At 36.1% G+C, this 19,721-nt stretch overlaps 1 protein-coding gene across 2 annotated transcripts in view; it reads right to left on the bottom strand.

Moving 5' to 3' along the window:
* Positions 1 to 19,721, bottom strand: part of cftr (CF transmembrane conductance regulator) — a 46,201-nt gene that overhangs the window by 21,967 nt on the left and 4,513 nt on the right. For both annotated transcript variants that reach the window (XR_012393704.1, NM_001044883.1), the window contains exons 4-14: positions 18,495 to 18,710; positions 18,122 to 18,211; positions 15,771 to 15,934; positions 15,209 to 15,334; positions 13,664 to 13,910; positions 10,796 to 10,888; positions 10,267 to 10,443; positions 9,173 to 9,364; positions 2,937 to 3,031; positions 2,426 to 2,512; positions 1,161 to 1,872 (exon numbers count right to left, since the gene is read on the bottom strand). Coding sequence is in view for 1 of the 2 variants with exons in the window: in NM_001044883.1 (NP_001038348.1) it covers positions 1,161 to 1,872; positions 2,426 to 2,512; positions 2,937 to 3,031; positions 9,173 to 9,364; positions 10,267 to 10,443; positions 10,796 to 10,888; positions 13,664 to 13,910; positions 15,209 to 15,334; positions 15,771 to 15,934; positions 18,122 to 18,211; positions 18,495 to 18,710 (2,199 nt within the window). In the remaining variant the exon portion in view is untranslated. The remainder of the gene's footprint in view (positions 1 to 1,160; positions 1,873 to 2,425; positions 2,513 to 2,936; positions 3,032 to 9,172; positions 9,365 to 10,266; positions 10,444 to 10,795; positions 10,889 to 13,663; positions 13,911 to 15,208; positions 15,335 to 15,770; positions 15,935 to 18,121; positions 18,212 to 18,494; positions 18,711 to 19,721) is intronic.

Genomic DNA, 19,721 nt, shown 5'->3' with positions numbered 1-19,721 from the left:
TAATTTAACATAAGTGTTACGTTTATTTTCCCTAGACAACTTAATTAAACTGTAACATTAGGTTATATTTAGATCTCCAGCATCTAAGGACAGCGTTATTTTAACGTTCAATATTGATGTGAAATGACGTTGATGTTTTGTTGATTTTAGGTTGTGTTGGAAAGTGAGCAAAATCCAACATCGAGCTAACATCATAAACCAACGTCATACTGACGTTAAATACTGACATTTATTCCTCGGTTATAGCAACCAAAATCCAACGTCTGATAGACGTCATAGTGGTAACATACACACAACATCAAGCTGTAACCTCATTAGACATTGATATTTGGTTGTTGTTAGGTTGCATTGAAAAGTAAAATGCAACATCTGTCTGACGTCGGACATTGACTATAGCCTAACGTTCTGATGTCGGCCTGACGTTGGGTTCTGACGTCAACCCGATTTTCATTTTTAAACAAAATGCAACATCCCACGACGTTGGGGTGCAACGTCAATCTGACGTCATGTTAACGTCCTGTGCGTGCCAGGTTTATTTCAAGAGTTCTCACTTAACGAGAGAGACCCTTAGCTTATGAGATTCTCGAGCCCTGGGCCTTCTCCCGTTTGAAGGGCAAGAGGGGTGTTTAAGCTCAGGTAGATAATAATGAATGCCCCCCCGATTATTGGTGGCTAATGACAGATATAGAATGGCAGAAAAGAGGTGTACTCGCTAAGAGCTTGGCTGTTGTATCAATTTGGTCTGTTCAATTTATTTAGGTTGATTAATTTTTTGGACTGTGTGAGGAAACCGGATAACCCGGGGAAAACCCATGCAAGCACAGGGAGAATGAGCAAACTCCGCACAGAAATGTCAACTGGTTTTATACGGACTTTAACCAGAGACATTCCTGCTGTGAGGCAACAGTGCTAATGACTGGGCCGCCATAACACTCATCTGAAAATGATTAAATATGAGTTAGGAATCATCTGAATGGAGAATCAATCATGAGCTGATGCAGGACTAGCTGAGAACAATCATTATCATTAGCAATACACAAAGAGTTTTTGGTTATTATACCTGTTAAAGTATTTTTTAAAGCTTAGGTCAATACTGTGTTAACACCATATATCATGATTAAGACTTCAACAATTGATGGCAACAGGAAAAAAATTCTCACCTCAATGTTTTCTTCCTCCAGGATGCCAGTCATGTCATACGTGCTGTCCGATAGTCGGCGAGTGTAGATGTCCAGCTCAGATGCCAGTTCACTCTGAGGCACGACAGAAAGACGTCTGCGGAAAGATGACTGGAGGTGCTCGCGACGACCCTGGCCCTGTGCATTGGTCATAAAGGCTAACACCGACTGCCTCCTCTGACCAGCCATATGCACTCCATGGTTATGATACACATCGCTCCCCATGAAGGACTCATCCACTAACTCGTTCTCAGGCACCAGGGAGAACTTTCTGTCAGGTAATGTCCTCCGCACCTCTTCCTCTGGGACCTGAATAAAAGATGCCTTACGAGCCACCCCAAGAGGGTTGACGATTACTGAAGCTTTTCTTTCGTCGATGTACATGGGCTTGGTTGGAGGCACCTGACGAAAAGCCGAGCGTTCAGGTTGCATGCCGGCGCTTTCATCTACTGAGACGCGATGGAGGGTCTCGGTAAGGATGGAGCAGCGACGTTCGGCACTGATATTGTCGTAGGCCTCCAAACCTAGAAGCAAAGAGCTGAAATCCGGCCGCTCTGACTGAAGCTCAGGAAAGGTGCCGTAGAAAAAGCTTTCACCGTTGTGGAGCAGTAGGATCTTATCAGCCCGCTTCAAATGTTCAATCTTATTTGTGACCAAGATGCGTGTCTTTGAGGCCATCAGTTTACAGAGGCATCTGGGTCAAGGAGTAAAAGTGAGGTTATAGATTTTAAAAAATGAGGTAACAACAGTATTTGAAAAGTAAATTTAACATAGCATCTGTTGTCATTTGTTTTTGATTTGGTTTCTTCCACTGGTAAGAAGTCACAACACATTTTCTGTTTGTTTGCAGAATGCAACAGTGGCCTTCAGCATTGTTTGCATGCTGCCTTAAATGTTTTTGTTTAATCAACTTTAAAACAAAATCAAACCGACTTAAAATTAAACTTTGTATAACTAAAAAAATTCCACATTGAGAAAAATAATGTGATTTTTACCTTTGAACCCAGAGTTTTGCATGCTAATAACTTATAGAAATTATAGAAAATTATAGAAATGGTAAAAAATTGGTAAAATATATATTGTTTAACCTGTGATGTTAAAATAAACAAAACATAAAAAGACATTTATATTATATAAATAGGGTAGTTCATCACTAAAAAAGATGAATGCTTATTTTTACTTTGGTATCCTAAAGACCCTAATACATATTCCTACAACACCTGCCAAATGAAATGTGATTTACATACTTGTCAAATATTTCCTTTTCTGTTGCAATATCCAGATGAGTGAATGGTGCGTCAAGTAGGTAAAGATCAGCATCTCTGTAAACAGCCCTGTGCAGACGGAAATATATTACTGAATCTTTTTAGATTTTTAATAGTGATATATAACTAATACGAATGAGATCCTTTAAATACATCATTATTAAATAAGGTTCATTTAAAGGGTTTATTATACAAACAACACAATCAAGCAGTAAAAAACATTTTATTTACGCATACAAGTTTGTATTGAATTGCATTGTATGTGATTTAATGTTGAGTTTATGATTATGTACAGTAAATCTAAGTGAGAGTAAACTTCCTGATGTGATTGAACAGCAGTCATTAAAATGCTATACATCTATGATTTACAATCTTCCCTAAACGGCTGTGGGAAAGAGCAGCCATTGGGAAGTGAAGACTTAGGTGCTGGTGTACTGTACATAGGAGAAGCTGTGAAACGTTTAAGTGCAGGTGAAGAAGTGTGTGACTATACCTGGCCAGAGCCACGCGTGCCTTCTGACCCCCGCTCAAGTTTAAACCGCCCTCAGCCATAGGTGTCTTATCCTTCTCTGGAAGAGCAGCCAGATCCTAACATTAAAACACACAACATAAACGACCATATAACAACAGAGTAACACAGTGACAATCTAGAGAAAGCCAAACATGCTGTTTTACATGAGTCTGAAGTACACAGACACACACAGGAAAACACATATTCACAGCAGTCACACTTAAAATACTGGGTTAAAGTAATTACAACATTCAGGTTTAAAACTTAAATATCTGACATTGAGCCAAGACAGTGTGCCTAATGGCCCAAAAAAGTCTTACAAAGCACTGTAATTGGCATAATTGTTTTTATTAAAACCATTAATTGGCACTAAACTGTTATTTGGGAGCAACAGGATTATGTTTTGAAGAAGTAAAAACTACATTCATGTTCTACAATAGAAAAATGATTTTGACAACAACTGATAAACCTGTGAAGACAGACCTGCTGTGAGCTCTAACCTCCTGGGCCTTGAGTGTCCACATACGTGGACAGCACATTTTAGCTCTTAAGTGGCTATTTAAAATACTTTTTAATGTTTAAAATACTTTGAATGTTTTATATTTTGTTACAGAGTGTCATCCTGCAACTGTTTTGCAGCATATGAAAGGTCCCAAACACTATTTTTAACTGTCCAAAATGGAGAAATTTTTTAGTTTTTTATCTCTGACAGTCAAAACATGCTCAATTTTTTCTGTTAAATATGCATTAAAAACAGTCAGGCAAAAGTGTTTTTTGTAAATTCTGACCACCAGTCCACATATATGGACATCTTTTTCTCTAAAAGTACATCATATCAAAAGATGATACGTAGGTTTTATTCAAATTAGGTTCCAATGAGCCAAAATAGCAAAGAGAAATAAAAAATGCATGTAAAAAACACCTTGGGCCTTAAAAGGCTAAGATCATTAATTAAATGTATATGCTTTTGTTGAACTCATCAGTTCAATTAGTTCAACATATTATGAAAACAGTCAGGTTTAAAAGAATGCGATTCAGAAAACTCCACCAATCAGAAAGCCACAGTGAGCAAAGCTCCTCCCACTCCCATAAAACACAGCAGATTATGTAATTGGTCTCACTACATTGCCATAATACTGTGCAGATCCATATGTTGCAATATATTTAAAAAATACAACCTACAGTTACTATTACTACAGTTTTTAATTTAGCTGAGTCAAAGGATTTCAGTTATTGTTTTTAATAAAGCCATTAAGCATACATTTCTGTACAATTCAAAATGACTTTTGCTGCTTGTTCAAACTACTCATTAACAACATAACAACACAATTTTTACATTTTTGGCACAACTTAATTGTTTTATGTTTAATCCACTTAAATTGGTAAAAATGATTAAATTAACTTAATCGATTTGTTTTGGGACAACATGAAGCAATTGTGTGGGACCCAGCATTTTTTTTTACAGTTTACCTCAGCCTTTTTGTCTGATTATCAAATTTGCATTATGGGTAATGTAGTTTTCACTATTTCATTGTTAAACAATATTTTTTATTTGAAAAATATCATTAAAATGGATCGATTACCAATCTCATCTCTTGCAAAAGGTCTATGTTTATCTTTAATTATTATAAATTATCAATGAGATCAGTCTCTTTAAGGAGAAAATTACTGGATTTTTTTACTTCTGGAACACTGCTGAACTCTATAATTTCAGGTAAATATTAATTTTGTTTTATATACTTGGTGGTAAATTTGTATCTTTTGGACAGAGAGAAATTCTGATCCATGCAAAAAGCAAAGTTATTATGCTACATGAAATAAAAGCTAAACATAAGTAATAGGAACATCCACGCTTAAATAGTGGGGGGGGGGAACTCAGCTTAAACCTATTGATAGATGGTTTAGGATTTTTTCAGCTTCTTTTATCAGGTGGTCAGTTAGCAGTTAGGAGACCTTAGTTAGCAGACAAGTTTCCCCTTAACCCCTTTAAATCCAGAACACTAGTATGACTCAGATTTAAGCAGTAAAAAAAAAAAAACAGGGACGACAGACAACTTGAGATGAAAGATTATTCCCATGAGATCTTACCTCGTCATCAACTCTGTTTGTCCATTGTGGAAGCATTAAAAACAATAATTAAATGAGGTGATGCCATAAGAAAGACTGTAAATGCCACAAACAAATCATTGGTGTTGTGGTTTACAGGCCAGACACAACATGAATGAGGACTGAAAGACTAGTATATCAGCGACACAAAGAAAACACACAGATAACACAAGTCCACTAAACTTGGGCGTTTCCACTTTACATTTTAAAGACTCCACAAATCCATTTATTGGATCTTGCTAGTCTTGCATTTGCATTAAGAGCTTGCTTCTAATGCAAGACACAGAGGATAAAGTAAGCTGTGAAATTATTCGTATCTGTAAGCAGACACTGAATAAAGACTCACTGTGTACTGAAAAATAACAATACTTTGTAGCTTCTTGCTAGTTAGTTCACAAACAGTGAAGTTCTCTCACTATGTTGTTATGGCCTAGCCTAGTATTGTGATGACAACAGGCACCTCACACTGCTCTTTAAGATCTGCTGTTGCTGGAGTCTGGATGTTTCGTAACAAACAGTCATAAATTGCGCTTGTATTCACCATTTACTGTGAAAACTTGCTTTGTTTGAGAGGAAACAGGTTAACTGCCATCCCTATGGGAAATATGGGGACTGACACTGTAAACATCCCACATTCACCACTGGGAAGCACCTTAAATGATTTAACAGTGATTTAGATTTATATATTTGTTTTAAATAATTATATATTTATATAATATATGTTTAATATACTCTTATATGCTATAATATTTTTATATATAATATATATATATGCTAAATTATTTAATTATTAAATATTTATTACATTTTTTTAAATGTTTCTAATGGTGAGATACACAGTACTAACATAAAACTTAATTACTATCCAGTTATTATCCAGTAACCAAATAACATATTATCCAGTAAAGAAAGTGTATTTATTTTATGTTTGTTGTTGTTTTCAGTATAAACTGGTTAAAATGTATTTTATCAACCTAATGAGAAAAATCATTTTAAGAAAAAGTTCACCCAAATATGTAAATTTAATCATTATTTACTCACCCACAAATGGGGTCAAGCCTTTATGCGTTTCTCTCTTCTGCTGAACACAAAAGATGATAATTTGTAGAAAGCTGAAAACCTGTAACCATTGCCTTCTATAGTAGGAAAAACAAATACTATGAATGTCAATGGTTACAGGTTTCCAACATTTTTCAAAATATCTTCTTTTCTGTTAAGCAGAAGAGAGAAAATCATAAAGGTTTGAAACAAGTAAAGTATGAGTAAAATCAGGATTTTCATTTTTGGGTGAATTATGCCTTTCTCAGAAGAATAAATGTACATTTTGCTTAATAAAACTGACAAAACTATAGTTCTTATTTCATTCAAATAAATCATGTTGGGATTTACACCTGACAAATCCACTAAAGTGGACACATATGAGATGGCAGCCGAATGTATCCTCAGTGGATCTCTCTTCTGAATGTTCGTTCGTGTAAGACGCAATTAAACAGGGGCCCTGTCGCTCAACACTTCAGCTCTTGATAGTCGCACACGATTGGCTGATTTGGTATCAAGAGATTGAGAGTGAACAGAGTAATATGACTCAGTCCTCCATCTAACAAAGCCTCTCAGTTCAACTGCCAGGTGAACATTCCATGTACAGACAGAGAGAAAGAAAGATAAAGAAAGAGAAGGACAAAAACAGAAGCAGAGCTAAAGCCAAACAGCATGACAGCAAGAGCTTCAGGTTGAGAAAGGAGATGAGTGAGGTCAGAAAATAAAGGAAATTAAACTAGCAAGTATTATCAAAAATATCAATCTCTCTCATTCAAGCCAGTTGAAGCAGTTTGTTGTGGTTTTCGACACACCACATCTAATCTGTCCCGTCACAGTTTCACCCTGTTCCTTTATGAGTTTACAGCAGCTCATTTGCATGTTTCAGGTTTTATTAGTTTAAATATTGAAGCGTAATACATGCTGGAGAACTTAATATTTAAAACTGATTGAACATCTTTTTTTCTCTATTGAGTTCTCTGTTGCACTCCTGACTTTTTTTTATGTCAGATAACTTTAAAAATAATTCCTATGGCTTTGTCCCTTATTGATCAGGGGTTGGCACATTAGAAAGAACAACCAACTTATCCAGCATAAGTTTAATGCAGCGGATGCCCTTTCAGCCGCAACCCAGTACTGGGAAATACTCATACACTCTCATTTACACACACTCATACACTATGGCCAATCTAGTTCATCCAATTCACCTTTAGCGCATGTCTTTGAAATGTGAGGGAAACCGGAGCACCTGGAGGAAACCTGAACACGGGGAGAACATGCAAACTCCACACATAAATGCCAACTTGTCCAGCTGGAACTCGAACCAGTGACCTTCTTGCTGTAAGACGACAGTGCTAACCACAGAGCCACCATGTCGCCTTAATTTAAAAAAAACACAATATCTAACTTTTTATTGTTAATATTTTCCCTTTTCTGAAAATACTGACAAACAACCTAATTATATTAAAAATATCTGCTATTAGAATTTTTAAATACGTGTTAAAATACTTAGTTTGGTGTTTAAACAGCTTAATAAAATAATTGATCTATGTTGGGTGATAGGCACCGCCATGTTAGTTTGCACATCAGTGGAGAGATTAGAGCTGCTGGATTTACAACATGTTCATTCATCAACTTCTTCTGAAATTCATGAAAGTAAAGTAAGTGGCTGTTCAACTGGGAAAAGAATATATGTGATGTAATGTAATGTGTATTTATATAGCGCATTTATTGTGTATGGCCATACACCCAAAGCGCTTCACAATCATGATGGGGTTTTTCCACACCACCACCAGTGTGCAGCATCCACCAGCTATTGATGGAGTGGAAAGACAGTGATAGAGGCAATTCAGTAGAAAGGGGATGATTGGGAGGCCATGATCGTAAGGGCCGATAGAGGGACTTTGGTCAGGACACCGGGGTTACACCCCTGCTCCTTCACGAGAAGTGCCATGGGATTTTTAATGACCACAGAGAGTCAGGACCTCGGTTTAATGTCTTATCCGAAAGACGGCGCCCACTGACAGTATAGTGTTCCCTTCACTTTTACTGGGGCATTAGGACTCACACAGACCACAGGTTGAGCGCCCCCTTCTGGCCTGACTAACACCACTTCCAACAGGAACTTAGTGTTCCCTAGTGGTCTCCCATCCAGGTACTGACCAGGCTCAGCCCTGCTTAGCTTCAGTGAGTAACCGGTCTTGGGCTGTAGGGTGATATAGCTGTGGCTTATTTATAGCGAGTGAACTTTATTGTTACCAAAACTACGTGTATCTGATGTGAATAAAGCAAAATGTGAGATTTTATTATTGCACTTAAAGAAATTAAATCAGTTCATGTTTATTTATATAGTGCTTTTACAATGTAGATTGTGTCAAAGCAGCTTAGAGTTAAATTTCAGTTTAGTTTAGTTTCAGTTTAGTTTACTTTTATTCTTGACAAAATGTAATTCTTTTCTCTTGTTATTTTATGAAATTGTTAGCAATTTTTAATATTTTGTTGTATGTAATTTTACTGATGTTGTATGTGTAATAATCTGTTTTTGATTTATTGTTGGCTTTTTAAAATCTTGCAGGGGTAACAGATGAAAATTAGCCCTCTTGACTTACTTTGGCTAATTTACAGTTTTTACTTTTAAATAAAGTACCTTGTACCTTTTAAACAAATAATGATGTCTGAAACAACAATAGGAAAGGCAAAAGCAATAGGCCTATACAGTACATGTACCAGAAGAATGTTAAGCTCTTATTTCATCTGTATATTTGTTCTGTTGTATTTATTTGTGTTATTGTTTGTAATTTGTTTTATTTATTTATTACTGTCTGTTGACTTGTCTTTAATTTTTTTTTAATGTATATAAATTAAGTTTGTGGTTAATACTCGACTATATCAACAGTGACACAGAGTCTCAATATTTTTAAGAGTATCATATCACAAAACATCATTTTACAAAGTATCGAGTTAGATAAATCGAGTTGGAAATTCCAGTAATTTCACAACACTATTGTCCAGAGAGGAGAGGAACTGGAGATGGGAGTAATGCTCAGGAAATGAGGGACAGATGAATTTGTCAATACCTCCTCAAGCTGGCACGCTTTCACCACACTCTTGTAGCGATACTCGTCGTAGGTCAGGCCAAAGAGGATGTTGTCTCGGATGGTTCCAGGCATGATCCAGGCTGTTTGGGAGGAGTAAGAGATTCGACCGCTGTGTCGGATCTTCCCTGAGGAGGGAACCAGCTCCCCGAGGATGGTCATCAACAATGAGCTCTATAAATATAGACAGCACGTCTGAGCAATGACAACTCTTCCCCTTACATATTAAGTTATGTTTAAATTAATAAATTGCAAAATAAAATTAAGTACAAACTATATAATTAATAACTAATAACAGATAACTAATAATTGTAAGGTATTATGTTAATATTATCAATTTCAATAAAATTAAATTTTGCTCAAATATGTATATTCAAAATAAATATTAGTATAATTTAAATTATTGAATCGCTGTTATTAGAGCTTTGTGGATACAATACTCTTTTCTTTAAAAAAGTACAAACACCTTTTTAAAAGCAAAATAATTAATTAATATTATTCAAAAATCCTCCGGTTTCCTCCACAGTCCAAATACATACGGTACAGGTGAATTGGGTAGGCTAAATTGTCCGAAGTTTATGAGTGTGTGTGTGTGTGAATGTTTCCCAGAGATGGGTTGTGTCATTTTGTCATTACATATTTTGCCGCACTTTAGATTTTCTTAATTATGTAAATAAATCACAAATCTAATTATTAAATAAATGATTTTGTAGGTGAGAGCTATTTGTCAGAAATGTTTAGTCTCTTTCTTTAAATATTTATTTTACTATTTACAAAACTGAACATTTTTTAAATAGATAAGAATTTTGCTTTTAATTTTAATAGAAAAATTTAATTAATTTATCTCATAAATTGTATATACAATTGTGTAAAAAGTGTGTAATACACAATAAATAGACAATAATTTTAATTAAAAGTTAAAAAAAATTAAACATTATTATTAACTGTGAATGGACATCTGTAGTCTCACTATAACATCTTAAATGATTATAATATATTTACATTGATACTACTTGCACCTATGCATGGTATTTGCAATAGATAACACCTAAAAAAATGAAAATAAGCGCTCATACTTTCCCAGATCCCATAGAACCAGTAACAGCCAACATCTCTCCTTTCTTCAGCTTCAGACTGATGTCCTTCAGTACAGGAGCCACATACAGGTTAGTGAAGAAGAGGCCTGCGTCTCCATTGTGATGCCCATTAGCTTTGTTCTCCTGTTTTATCCTTTCCAAAAGTTCACCGGGACCCTAAAGAAACACAGCGTCACATCTCCTTACACCGCACCGCACCGCACACATACAAACAACAAATGCATTCACACAGCTCTGTTCTCCAAGAGTGCTGAAAATGAATAGCCAAGTCACATTTACAATTGAAAACATCACCAAATGTAGTTCCAGTAATTTAGAGTTAATCATTGACCTCAGACTTCATTGGTCGTTAGTTTAATAAAACATGCAATTCTATTGGAATACACAAAAAACAGTCAACAAAGGGCAAAGCAATTAGTTGCCTTTCGAAAGTGAAAAGCAATGTGTTTGAGCCTCAGTATAATTCAATTTAAATGTTTTTTTTTCGTGTGTGAATGCTGAAGCGCACCTCATCCCATGAAGCAGTCACATCTTGAAGCTCCAGCTCTGTGATGCTGAGATCGTACTCCATTAACTTGTATTCTTCTTTACTAAGAAATTCCTTGAAGTAAAAGTTGAACAAGTTACAAATAGTCAATTTCAAGTCTCAATTGACATGTTTGTATTAAGTACACTGCACACTGGTGGTGGTGTGGAAAAACCCCCTCATGATTGTGAAGCGCTTTGGGTGTATGGCCATACACAATAAATGCGCTATATAAATACACATTACATTACATTACAAGTAAAAACTTGTATGAATGGTGAGTTTTGTGAATACGTGTTTATATAATATGTTATTACAGCCGCGTCATGTAGGGGGTGGGTCACTTAAGATACTATAGATCACTTGATTGGTCAGAAAATATGATAAGAAGCTGAAATAAAAAAACTGAAAGTTTTGAATGCTTAAATCCTCTAAATGAAATATTTATCTTTGTTTTGCAGTACACAGAACTATAGGTAAACTTTAATCTAACATTCTGATACTAACACCCCAAAAAAACTAATTTTGATTTCAGGGACACTTTAAAAACGGAACGGATTCTGTTTATCCTGGGTTTATACTGATTAAGGAATCATTAGTTTAAAGTCCTGTGAAGTACATTTATATAGTACATTTATTGAACATTTATACAGTGCATCTATGTATAACGTTATCTACCCAAAGCACACAAATGAATGAGGGGGAATTGTATCTCCACTAAATTACCAGTGTGCAGCATCCACTATGATGATTCAACAACCACAGGTGCGCTCACCACACAGCAACTGGTCCTCGGGGACATTTGTGATATTTAATAAACAGTTTGCATTCCTGCACATATTTTTTAGTTTTACTGAATAACTTCCATGTGTGAGCAAGTGTATAATAAAACACAAACTATGCTTCTAGTTTTATGGACACCTACAGTACAAAAGCCGATTTTACAAGCAACAAGTTTTGTGAACACTCACGCTGTCTGTTGGTGCTCTTGATTTGCTGGCTGAATACCTTATTTTGGAGCAAACAGGCATTCGCAATGGTATGAACCATTATAGGGGTGGTCAAATGTACATGTAAGTTATCTATTATTTTTAATTATTCATTCCTTTTCATTTTGGCTTAGTCCCTTTATTAATCTGGGGTCGTCACAGTGGAATGAACCGCCAACTTAATCATAATATGTTTTACACAGCGGATGCCATTCCAGCTGCAACCCATCACTGGGAAACATCCATACATACTCATTCACACACATTGAGAGGCTTGAAGCAGCAACCTTCTTGCTGTGAGGCGACAGCGCTACCCACTGCGCCACCGTGTTGCCCCATTTTTAATTATTATTATTTTTTATGATACAGATCAGAGGAAACTATTTATTAACTATTAATACCCCCCCCCCCCCCCCCCCCACACACACACACACCCCTATTGTAAATCTTGTTTTGATGTCCTTTTGGGGTAAATCAAGTGTTAATTACGGGGGTCAGATCCCCCAAACCCACCTGTAAATCGCACCCTGTTTACGCCCCTATACTTTATGAGAAGTGCCAATGGGATGTTTAATAACCACAGAGAGTCAGAACCTCTGTTTAATATCTTAGCCGAAACACAGTGTGTGATGCAGTGATGGGTCGTTCTTTAACGATTTGTTCATTTTAAACTAATCTTAAATGTGACTCGAGAGCAATGAGTCCTCTCAGGGAGTGATTCGTTCATTTGCAAGATTAGTTCCTTCAAATCTTCTATCAAGTTTGAGTCATTCGTTCATCATGAGAAAGACTGACATACAGCAAACCAATCATATGGAGAGGGATCTGGATGCAGACTGGGTGCAGTTGGAAGCTGAGCTGCATGCAATGGTTTTAATGTGCACACCTAACCCTACTCCTCACAGTGATGCCACTAGCTCCACTGAGTGTTTTGTGACTGACACTGCATTTCTGAGATATGCAGTCTCAGCTTGCAAATCCAAGTCTGCATCTAGATACTTTCAGAAAAAGAAACGATCCGTTTATCTCTCAAGTCCTCAGTTTGAGTCATTCGTCTCTTTACATGCTGTCATATGATGAACGAATGACTCAAAAATCTGAAGACTCAAAAGTGAACTAATCATTTCTATCGGCTATCGGCTAAGACTGTGTGCATCATTTAAGCTAACATGTGATTGTTTGTGCCACGTGAACAAACAACTCAAACTTGAAGACTTGTCAGAAGAGGCGAGCTGAGCTAATCATAGACAAAAGACCCAGGTAAACAATGAATAACTATTTTCTCAATCATGTCTGACTGTAATTTGTAGTGTGATTAGGGCTAGTTGTAGATGTGTTTGTAAGCTGTGCAACCTGTGACATTTTAATTTCGATCAGATTTTGGCAAAGTGAACTAAATATGTAAAATCACTCAAAAAAAAAACCTTTGTTCATCTCATTCATCTAAGTTGGTAAAATGAACTTCCCTTCACTAGTGTGATGTTATTTGAACCAAAATATGAAAAAAAAAAGGTTTTATTTATTTATATCACAGCTCTGCCAACAAATGTGCAACATAGCAAAAAGATCGTGAATGGGGCAAAAATGTCCAATACTAGAGAGTGTTTGATTGGTCAGAAGATTTGATGAGAAACTAAAGTATAAGGGGACGTCAAAAAATTGCTGATCCATTTAAGCGGAAGTGACAAACTGCAAACTTTGAATTGTTACATCTTCTAAATGTGAATTGTGTTGCTGTTTTGTAACACACTAGCTTATAGACATCCTTAAGACTAACATGCTGTTACTAACATTAAAACTCATTATTTTGTTTTCACAGGGACTTTAAAAGCTCTCAAAGCAAAAGAGCGTTTAGACTCACTTCAATCTTCCAGATGAGCCGCATGGTGTCGTACCACATCTGGATGGAGCCGGGCAGCTGTCGGGTGACTGTCATCCGCAGCACCATACAGTAGGAGAGAGTGGTGAAAATGCGGCGCAGGTTGATTCCCCGACTCAGAGCATGAGGCACCACTGCAGCCACAATCACAAAGATGGCCGAGAAAAAGTACGCCGAGCTGTAGAAGTAGCGCAGCGAGCCGATCTTCCTGGTCAGCTTCACCTCATCCCTACAAACAGTTTACGGGAAAAAAGAATGACAAGCTGAAGGGGATTGCCAGATGGGAAGGATATTTGGAGACTGTGTCATGAGATATCAAATAGCTAAAAACAACAGCACATTGATTCTCTGAGACTGAGCTGATAACAAAAACACAAAGGCACACCGTGTGCTGCCGTGAATGTAATACTACAGAGAAACAGTGGGAGACTGTGGCTTCAAGTATCTCTGATTCAGGCCCACTCTTCTGATCTATAATCTCCTATGAAAGAACCTCACTTAATATTAAAGGATTTAGAATGAAAGTGTGTTAAGGTGAGAAATGTAATAAACTAAGGTGTCATACAGTAGTGGAATAAATCTGGGTGCCCAAAGAACTTTTTAGTGAACAGTTATTGATGTAAAGAGTCACATAAAGTTCCACATGTTCTCAATCTGTCAAGCAAATTTGCTTTCAGAAGTTGATACTACAAGTGCCTTTGAACAAGAAATAATGATTTAATATTATTATGATGTTTTTTTTAGGTCAGAGACTTCAAGAAACTTCAGGTAAAATCTTTGAAATGGTTTCACATTCATTCATTCATTTTCTTTTCGGCTTAGTCCCTTTAATCAGGGGTCGCCACAGCGGAATGAACCGCCAACTTATACAGCATATCTTTTATGCTGATGCCCTTCCAGCTGCAACCCTGTACTGGAAAACACCCATACACAAACATACACTACAACCAATTTAGTTTAGTTCAATTCACTTGTACTGCATGATTTGGACTGTGGGGGAAACCGGAGCACCCTGAGGAAACCCATGGGAAGGCGGGAACAACATGCAAATTCCACACAGAAATGTTAACTGGCCCAGCCGAGACTCGAACCAGTGACTTTCTTGCTGTGAGGCGGCAGCGCTGAAGTGATATTTAATTTCAATCACATTTAATTTTGTATATTCTTATTTATTCAGATGTTTAAAAAAGTTAATAAATGGCACATTAAAACAATCCTGTCATTTTGATCAATGTTTCTCAACCACGTTCCTGGAGGACCACCAACACTGCATGTTTTGGATGTTTCCTTTGTCTGTCACAGTTATTACAGGTTTTTCAGTCTCTGCTAACGAGCTGATGATTTGAGTTAGGTGTGTTTGGTTAAGGAGACATGGAAAATGTGCAGAGCTGGTGGTCCTCCAGGAATGTGGTTGAGAAACCCTGATTTAGATGATCTGTTTTTGTTAGATGATCTGTTTTTTCACAGATTGTACTTATGGGATACTGAGTTTGCCTTAGAACATAAACTGAACAGTTTGGCCCTTACTGTCTGATGTTCTTGATGAGTGTCTCCATTATCTCCTCCCAGCCATACGCCTTTACCGAATGCAGGTTCTCCATGATCTCTGAGGTCAGAGCCAGCCGTTTGTTGGTCAACAGCACCTTCTGTGCTCTGATGGAAAACAGAGAAGGCAGCAAAGTGTAATGATGTGTCTGTGCTTACAGAACTTCACGTCCTGTATGACATAAACACTCCAACGTGGGTGTTTAATACATCTGACTAAGCATGATGCCTATACTGACACTGAATACAGACACTAAATGCCCACTCGGAATTACACTTGTGATAATCTGTCTCGGTGGCGGTTCTGACCAACATTGTTTACATTTCTCAAAGGCACAAGGCTATCCAGCCTCCTGATTACAGGAGCAGCACTGAACTACCTGTCCAAACTCTTCAAAGCTTTTGGGATGAATCACAATTGGAATGCGCGTGTTTCTGTGGGAGCATAAAAATACTTCTGCAAAATCTCTGCCAAAGTTTATTAGAGTAAGACACGATTAACTTTTTGGTATTTGGATGCACAGTAGGCTAATATGAGACTTACTTGTAAGGACCCATTTTATGTGAAAGGAAGGCCTGCAAAACACCCAGTAAAGAGATGGCGGCAAGTGCACAGAAGCTATTGACATCAATGAGTTCCCAGATAAGCCCTGTACACAGGATGCATTGCAGTGGTGATATCCATATAAAATGGGCCATACCCAGGCTCTGTAGGAAAAAAACAAAAGAAATGTATGAGACATTAAGCACTTTTAAAAAGCAAATCATTTGAAATTTAGGCCCAAATTTACTAATAGGGCATAAAAGCTCCAAAAGGAGCAGAAAGTTCTGCAAGTGATCTACTATGAATGAACAAATTTAAGAATACAGATGCAGAAGCTTATTTTTATAATGTCAAATCAAGTCAGAAACAAGCAAATCTGATTATAATAAGGTTAGTGTATTTTATTATCTGCACAGACAGCCTGCTGGCTAACACAAGCCTATTGCAAATAAATCACATTGCATGATTCATTTAAATACACTCCATCCATAAACCTGGTGTTAGCTCTTTGTGTAATAGATGCCAGGCAGCTGGGGGTACTTTAATGCACACATTCTAGATTTGCCCTAAATTAGAAAACTTTTGGAGATCAAGATTCAATACCCTTTCTGTTGCGCTTCAATATTATTAGAGCCGGAACCACTTGTGGCATAATTTGGAATCGCACCAGAAGACCCACGTCTCTCTGCGTCAAAGTGTAAGATTTTTGCTTTCTGTTTTTTATTATTGTAAAGAGAAATTTAGCTTAAATGGAAATATCCCCTTCCACCCACCTTTAATCAATGGACCAGAGAGTCTTATCTTTACCTTGAAAAAATTTTATACTCTTTAAGGGGATCAAGTAAACAAATTTATAAGGCTACCTTTATTGATTATGTTGACCATATTAAGTAATACCCTACAAAAAAAAAAAAAAAAAAAAAAAAAAAAAAAAAAAAAAATATATATATATATATATATATATATATATATATATATATATATATATATATATATATATATATATATATATATATATATAATTTGTTTTTAAATGTATTTATTTATTTTTAATGCATTTTTATTTTGGTTTTGGTTTTATTTTATTTTATTTATTTATTTATTTATTTATCATTATTAACATTGCTATGCTTCTCCAAGTATACTTGATATTTTAGACTGAAGTGATGGACAGACATGTTTTGTTCTATTCTCTGTAGGGGTTACAGGGTTTGTGAATGGATATATTTGAAAATTAATAATAAAAAATTCAAACAGAAATACACTCCATCCATAAATCGTACATCTTTTTTTCCTTAAGCTCATCCATAAATTGTTGAGAAATTTAAGAAGAAGTGCATGCATACAATAAGGCCAGCCACAAAAATCACTGTTTCAAAGCTTTTTTTTTTTTTTTTGCAATAATGTCTATTTAGAAAATCCTGACAGTAGTAAAGAGGGTTTGCATGGGTGCAAGCTGTAGGCAAATCTAGCTCTTGACCTTTCGTGGTCATTGTTCTGTTATTTATGTACAGTATTTACTTGACATATAGATGTCAAGTTGTGCCATCTAAGCCCCATTTTCTATATAAAGATGCTTTTAAACTATGGTAAAACCACAAAAGCTGTGGTTACAAAACATTACAAACTATCTCACACATTCCTAGGAAGGGACATGTGAAGAAGCCACATTAAACACATGTGCTAATTGCTTCTGACCACTTACAGAGTGTATCAACATTCAGCACATTGGCTCTACCTTCCTGGGACGTTCCAGAGTTCAGTTATGATCCTTTTGAAGCTTTATGCCAAATTTAAGGCTCAGTCAATATATTAGCACAAAATAATTTTATTTGAAATCTTGTCCTCCGGTCCTCCTGTGTGTGTGTGTGTGTGTGTGTGTGTGTGTGTGTGTGTGTGTGTGTGTATACCATTTGGAGTCAGAATTTTGAAAGAAATAAATGAATCTACTCAGCAGTGATGCTTTAAGTTGATCAAAAGTGTTGGTAAAGACGTTTATAATGTTGTTATTATTTCTGTTCCTTTGAACTTTTTATTCATCACAGAACAGAAAATGTAGCATGATTTCTGCAAAAATCTTAAGCAGGACAATTGTTATATATAATATGACAGTTGTATAATTTCTATACATGAGGAGCCAATACCAAGCACATCAAGAGAATTTCTTTGCCCATTTTGCTCAGTTATATCTGTGATTAGCTACACAGCTTGGCTCTGCAAAAGCATGTTGTAAATATAAACCTTTGACCTTCTCCAGTGTGGCCCTAAGTAGCGGCTTGTATATCACTTATTAGTAAACCCTCTTCAAAGATAATTCAACCATCATAGGGATTCACTCTTCTCATACTTGCCTGATCAAACTTGCCCAGGTTGGCCGACATCAGACTGACCAGCTGACCTGTGCTGATCTTGTCCAAGACACGGCTGGAAAGTTTCAAGGTCTAATGAAAAGAATTAGATGAAATTCATGAACTTTTGAAGGTTATACAAGTACATTTAATTAAATAAACATTTCTGCTGCTTGTTCAAACTACTTAGCTAAAATGAGCTGAATCAACACAATTGTTGAGGGTTTTTTGGGATAGCTTAATTGTTTCATGTTCAATTCACTTAAATTTGTAAAAACAATTTAGTTAACAAAATTGATTTGTGTCAGGACAACATGAAGGAAATATGTGAAACCCAGCATACAGTGTTGGCACATTATAGTAGACAAATGCAAACCTTTTTATATATTATGCTAAAGAGTGCAATCCTGATTTGCATGCCCAGGTGGTGCAGCCCAAACATGGCAGGCTGGAGCAGGAGGAAGCGGGCAGTAAACAACAAACCAAGACCAAAGGCAAGAAAGTATCCATTGGCTCGCTCCGGCTCATGGGCCGGGTCAAATGATGCAATGATCCGTCCTAAAAGCTGCGGTTGCACTGTTTTTGTAGCTTCCTGAAAAACGGCAATCACAAAAAGCAGACAAAAACAAACTTCATTTACAGGAAATGTAAAAATGTACATGAATCAAAGATGAAATGTTCTATTCTGGTGTCAGCATAAAATTAAGTTCACAAATTTTATTTTAAACACATAGAAAACATATTAAATACCAGTAACTTATCCAATGTTTCAGATAACTTTTGTTCAAATAAAACCAAGGGTGTGGAATTGGCATGGACAGAGGGGACATGTGCCCACTAATATCCACCAATTAACGAAATGTCCCTACCAATAATTGAATCGACTTCAAAATAAAATATTGCTCCGTCAACCCTTAGTAACCTACTTGTGCACAAAGGGTTAAAGTCAAGTTTGCTACGAGTTTACTACAATACTATGAACCAAAGGTGTGCAATTAATCAAAATTAAGTTTGAATTTTGGCCTCCATGATTACGAAAAACAATAATCAGAATAAAACAGTTAAATTGCGTCACACGCCTCTCTAAATTTCTCTACATTCATACCTCCTCAAAGCCAGTTTGCAGTAAAATCATGTAAATTGACTTTTGCAGCATGGCACGTGACTCAATAATTGTTACTTGTATTATTAAGTGTTTATTTTATATTATTAAATACTTTATTCATGTTTTTTAAAAGTGCGAACATGCATTTTTGCGCAATGCATGCGCTCTTCCACCAATGTCAAGAGCAAATCTACGCCCAAAATAAAACTTTTGTTCAAACGTAACCTCTAACTTATTCAAAACATTATTCCAAAATGATTGAAACAATTTACTCATTAATTTTCATAATATTTAAAATGATTAAAAACTACTTGCTGAAAAGTGCACACAAATTAGTGGTTTGAAAGATCATGTTAATATATTCTATCAATGAATTTTATATAAATAAATATTTTGGTGCTGCGCTGTGATGCTTTAAAAGTACTTTAATATGCCTTCAAATGTTTCTTGTACTAAAAAATATTGACAAATATATTTTATATAAACTATAATCACATT

Source organism: Danio rerio, chromosome 18, assembly GCF_049306965.1.
Source record: "Danio rerio strain Tuebingen ecotype United States chromosome 18, GRCz12tu, whole genome shotgun sequence".
In the NCBI taxonomy this organism is placed as follows: domain Eukaryota; kingdom Metazoa; phylum Chordata; class Actinopteri; order Cypriniformes; family Danionidae; genus Danio; species Danio rerio.
This window is presented reverse-complemented; position numbering and strand designations above follow the sequence as displayed.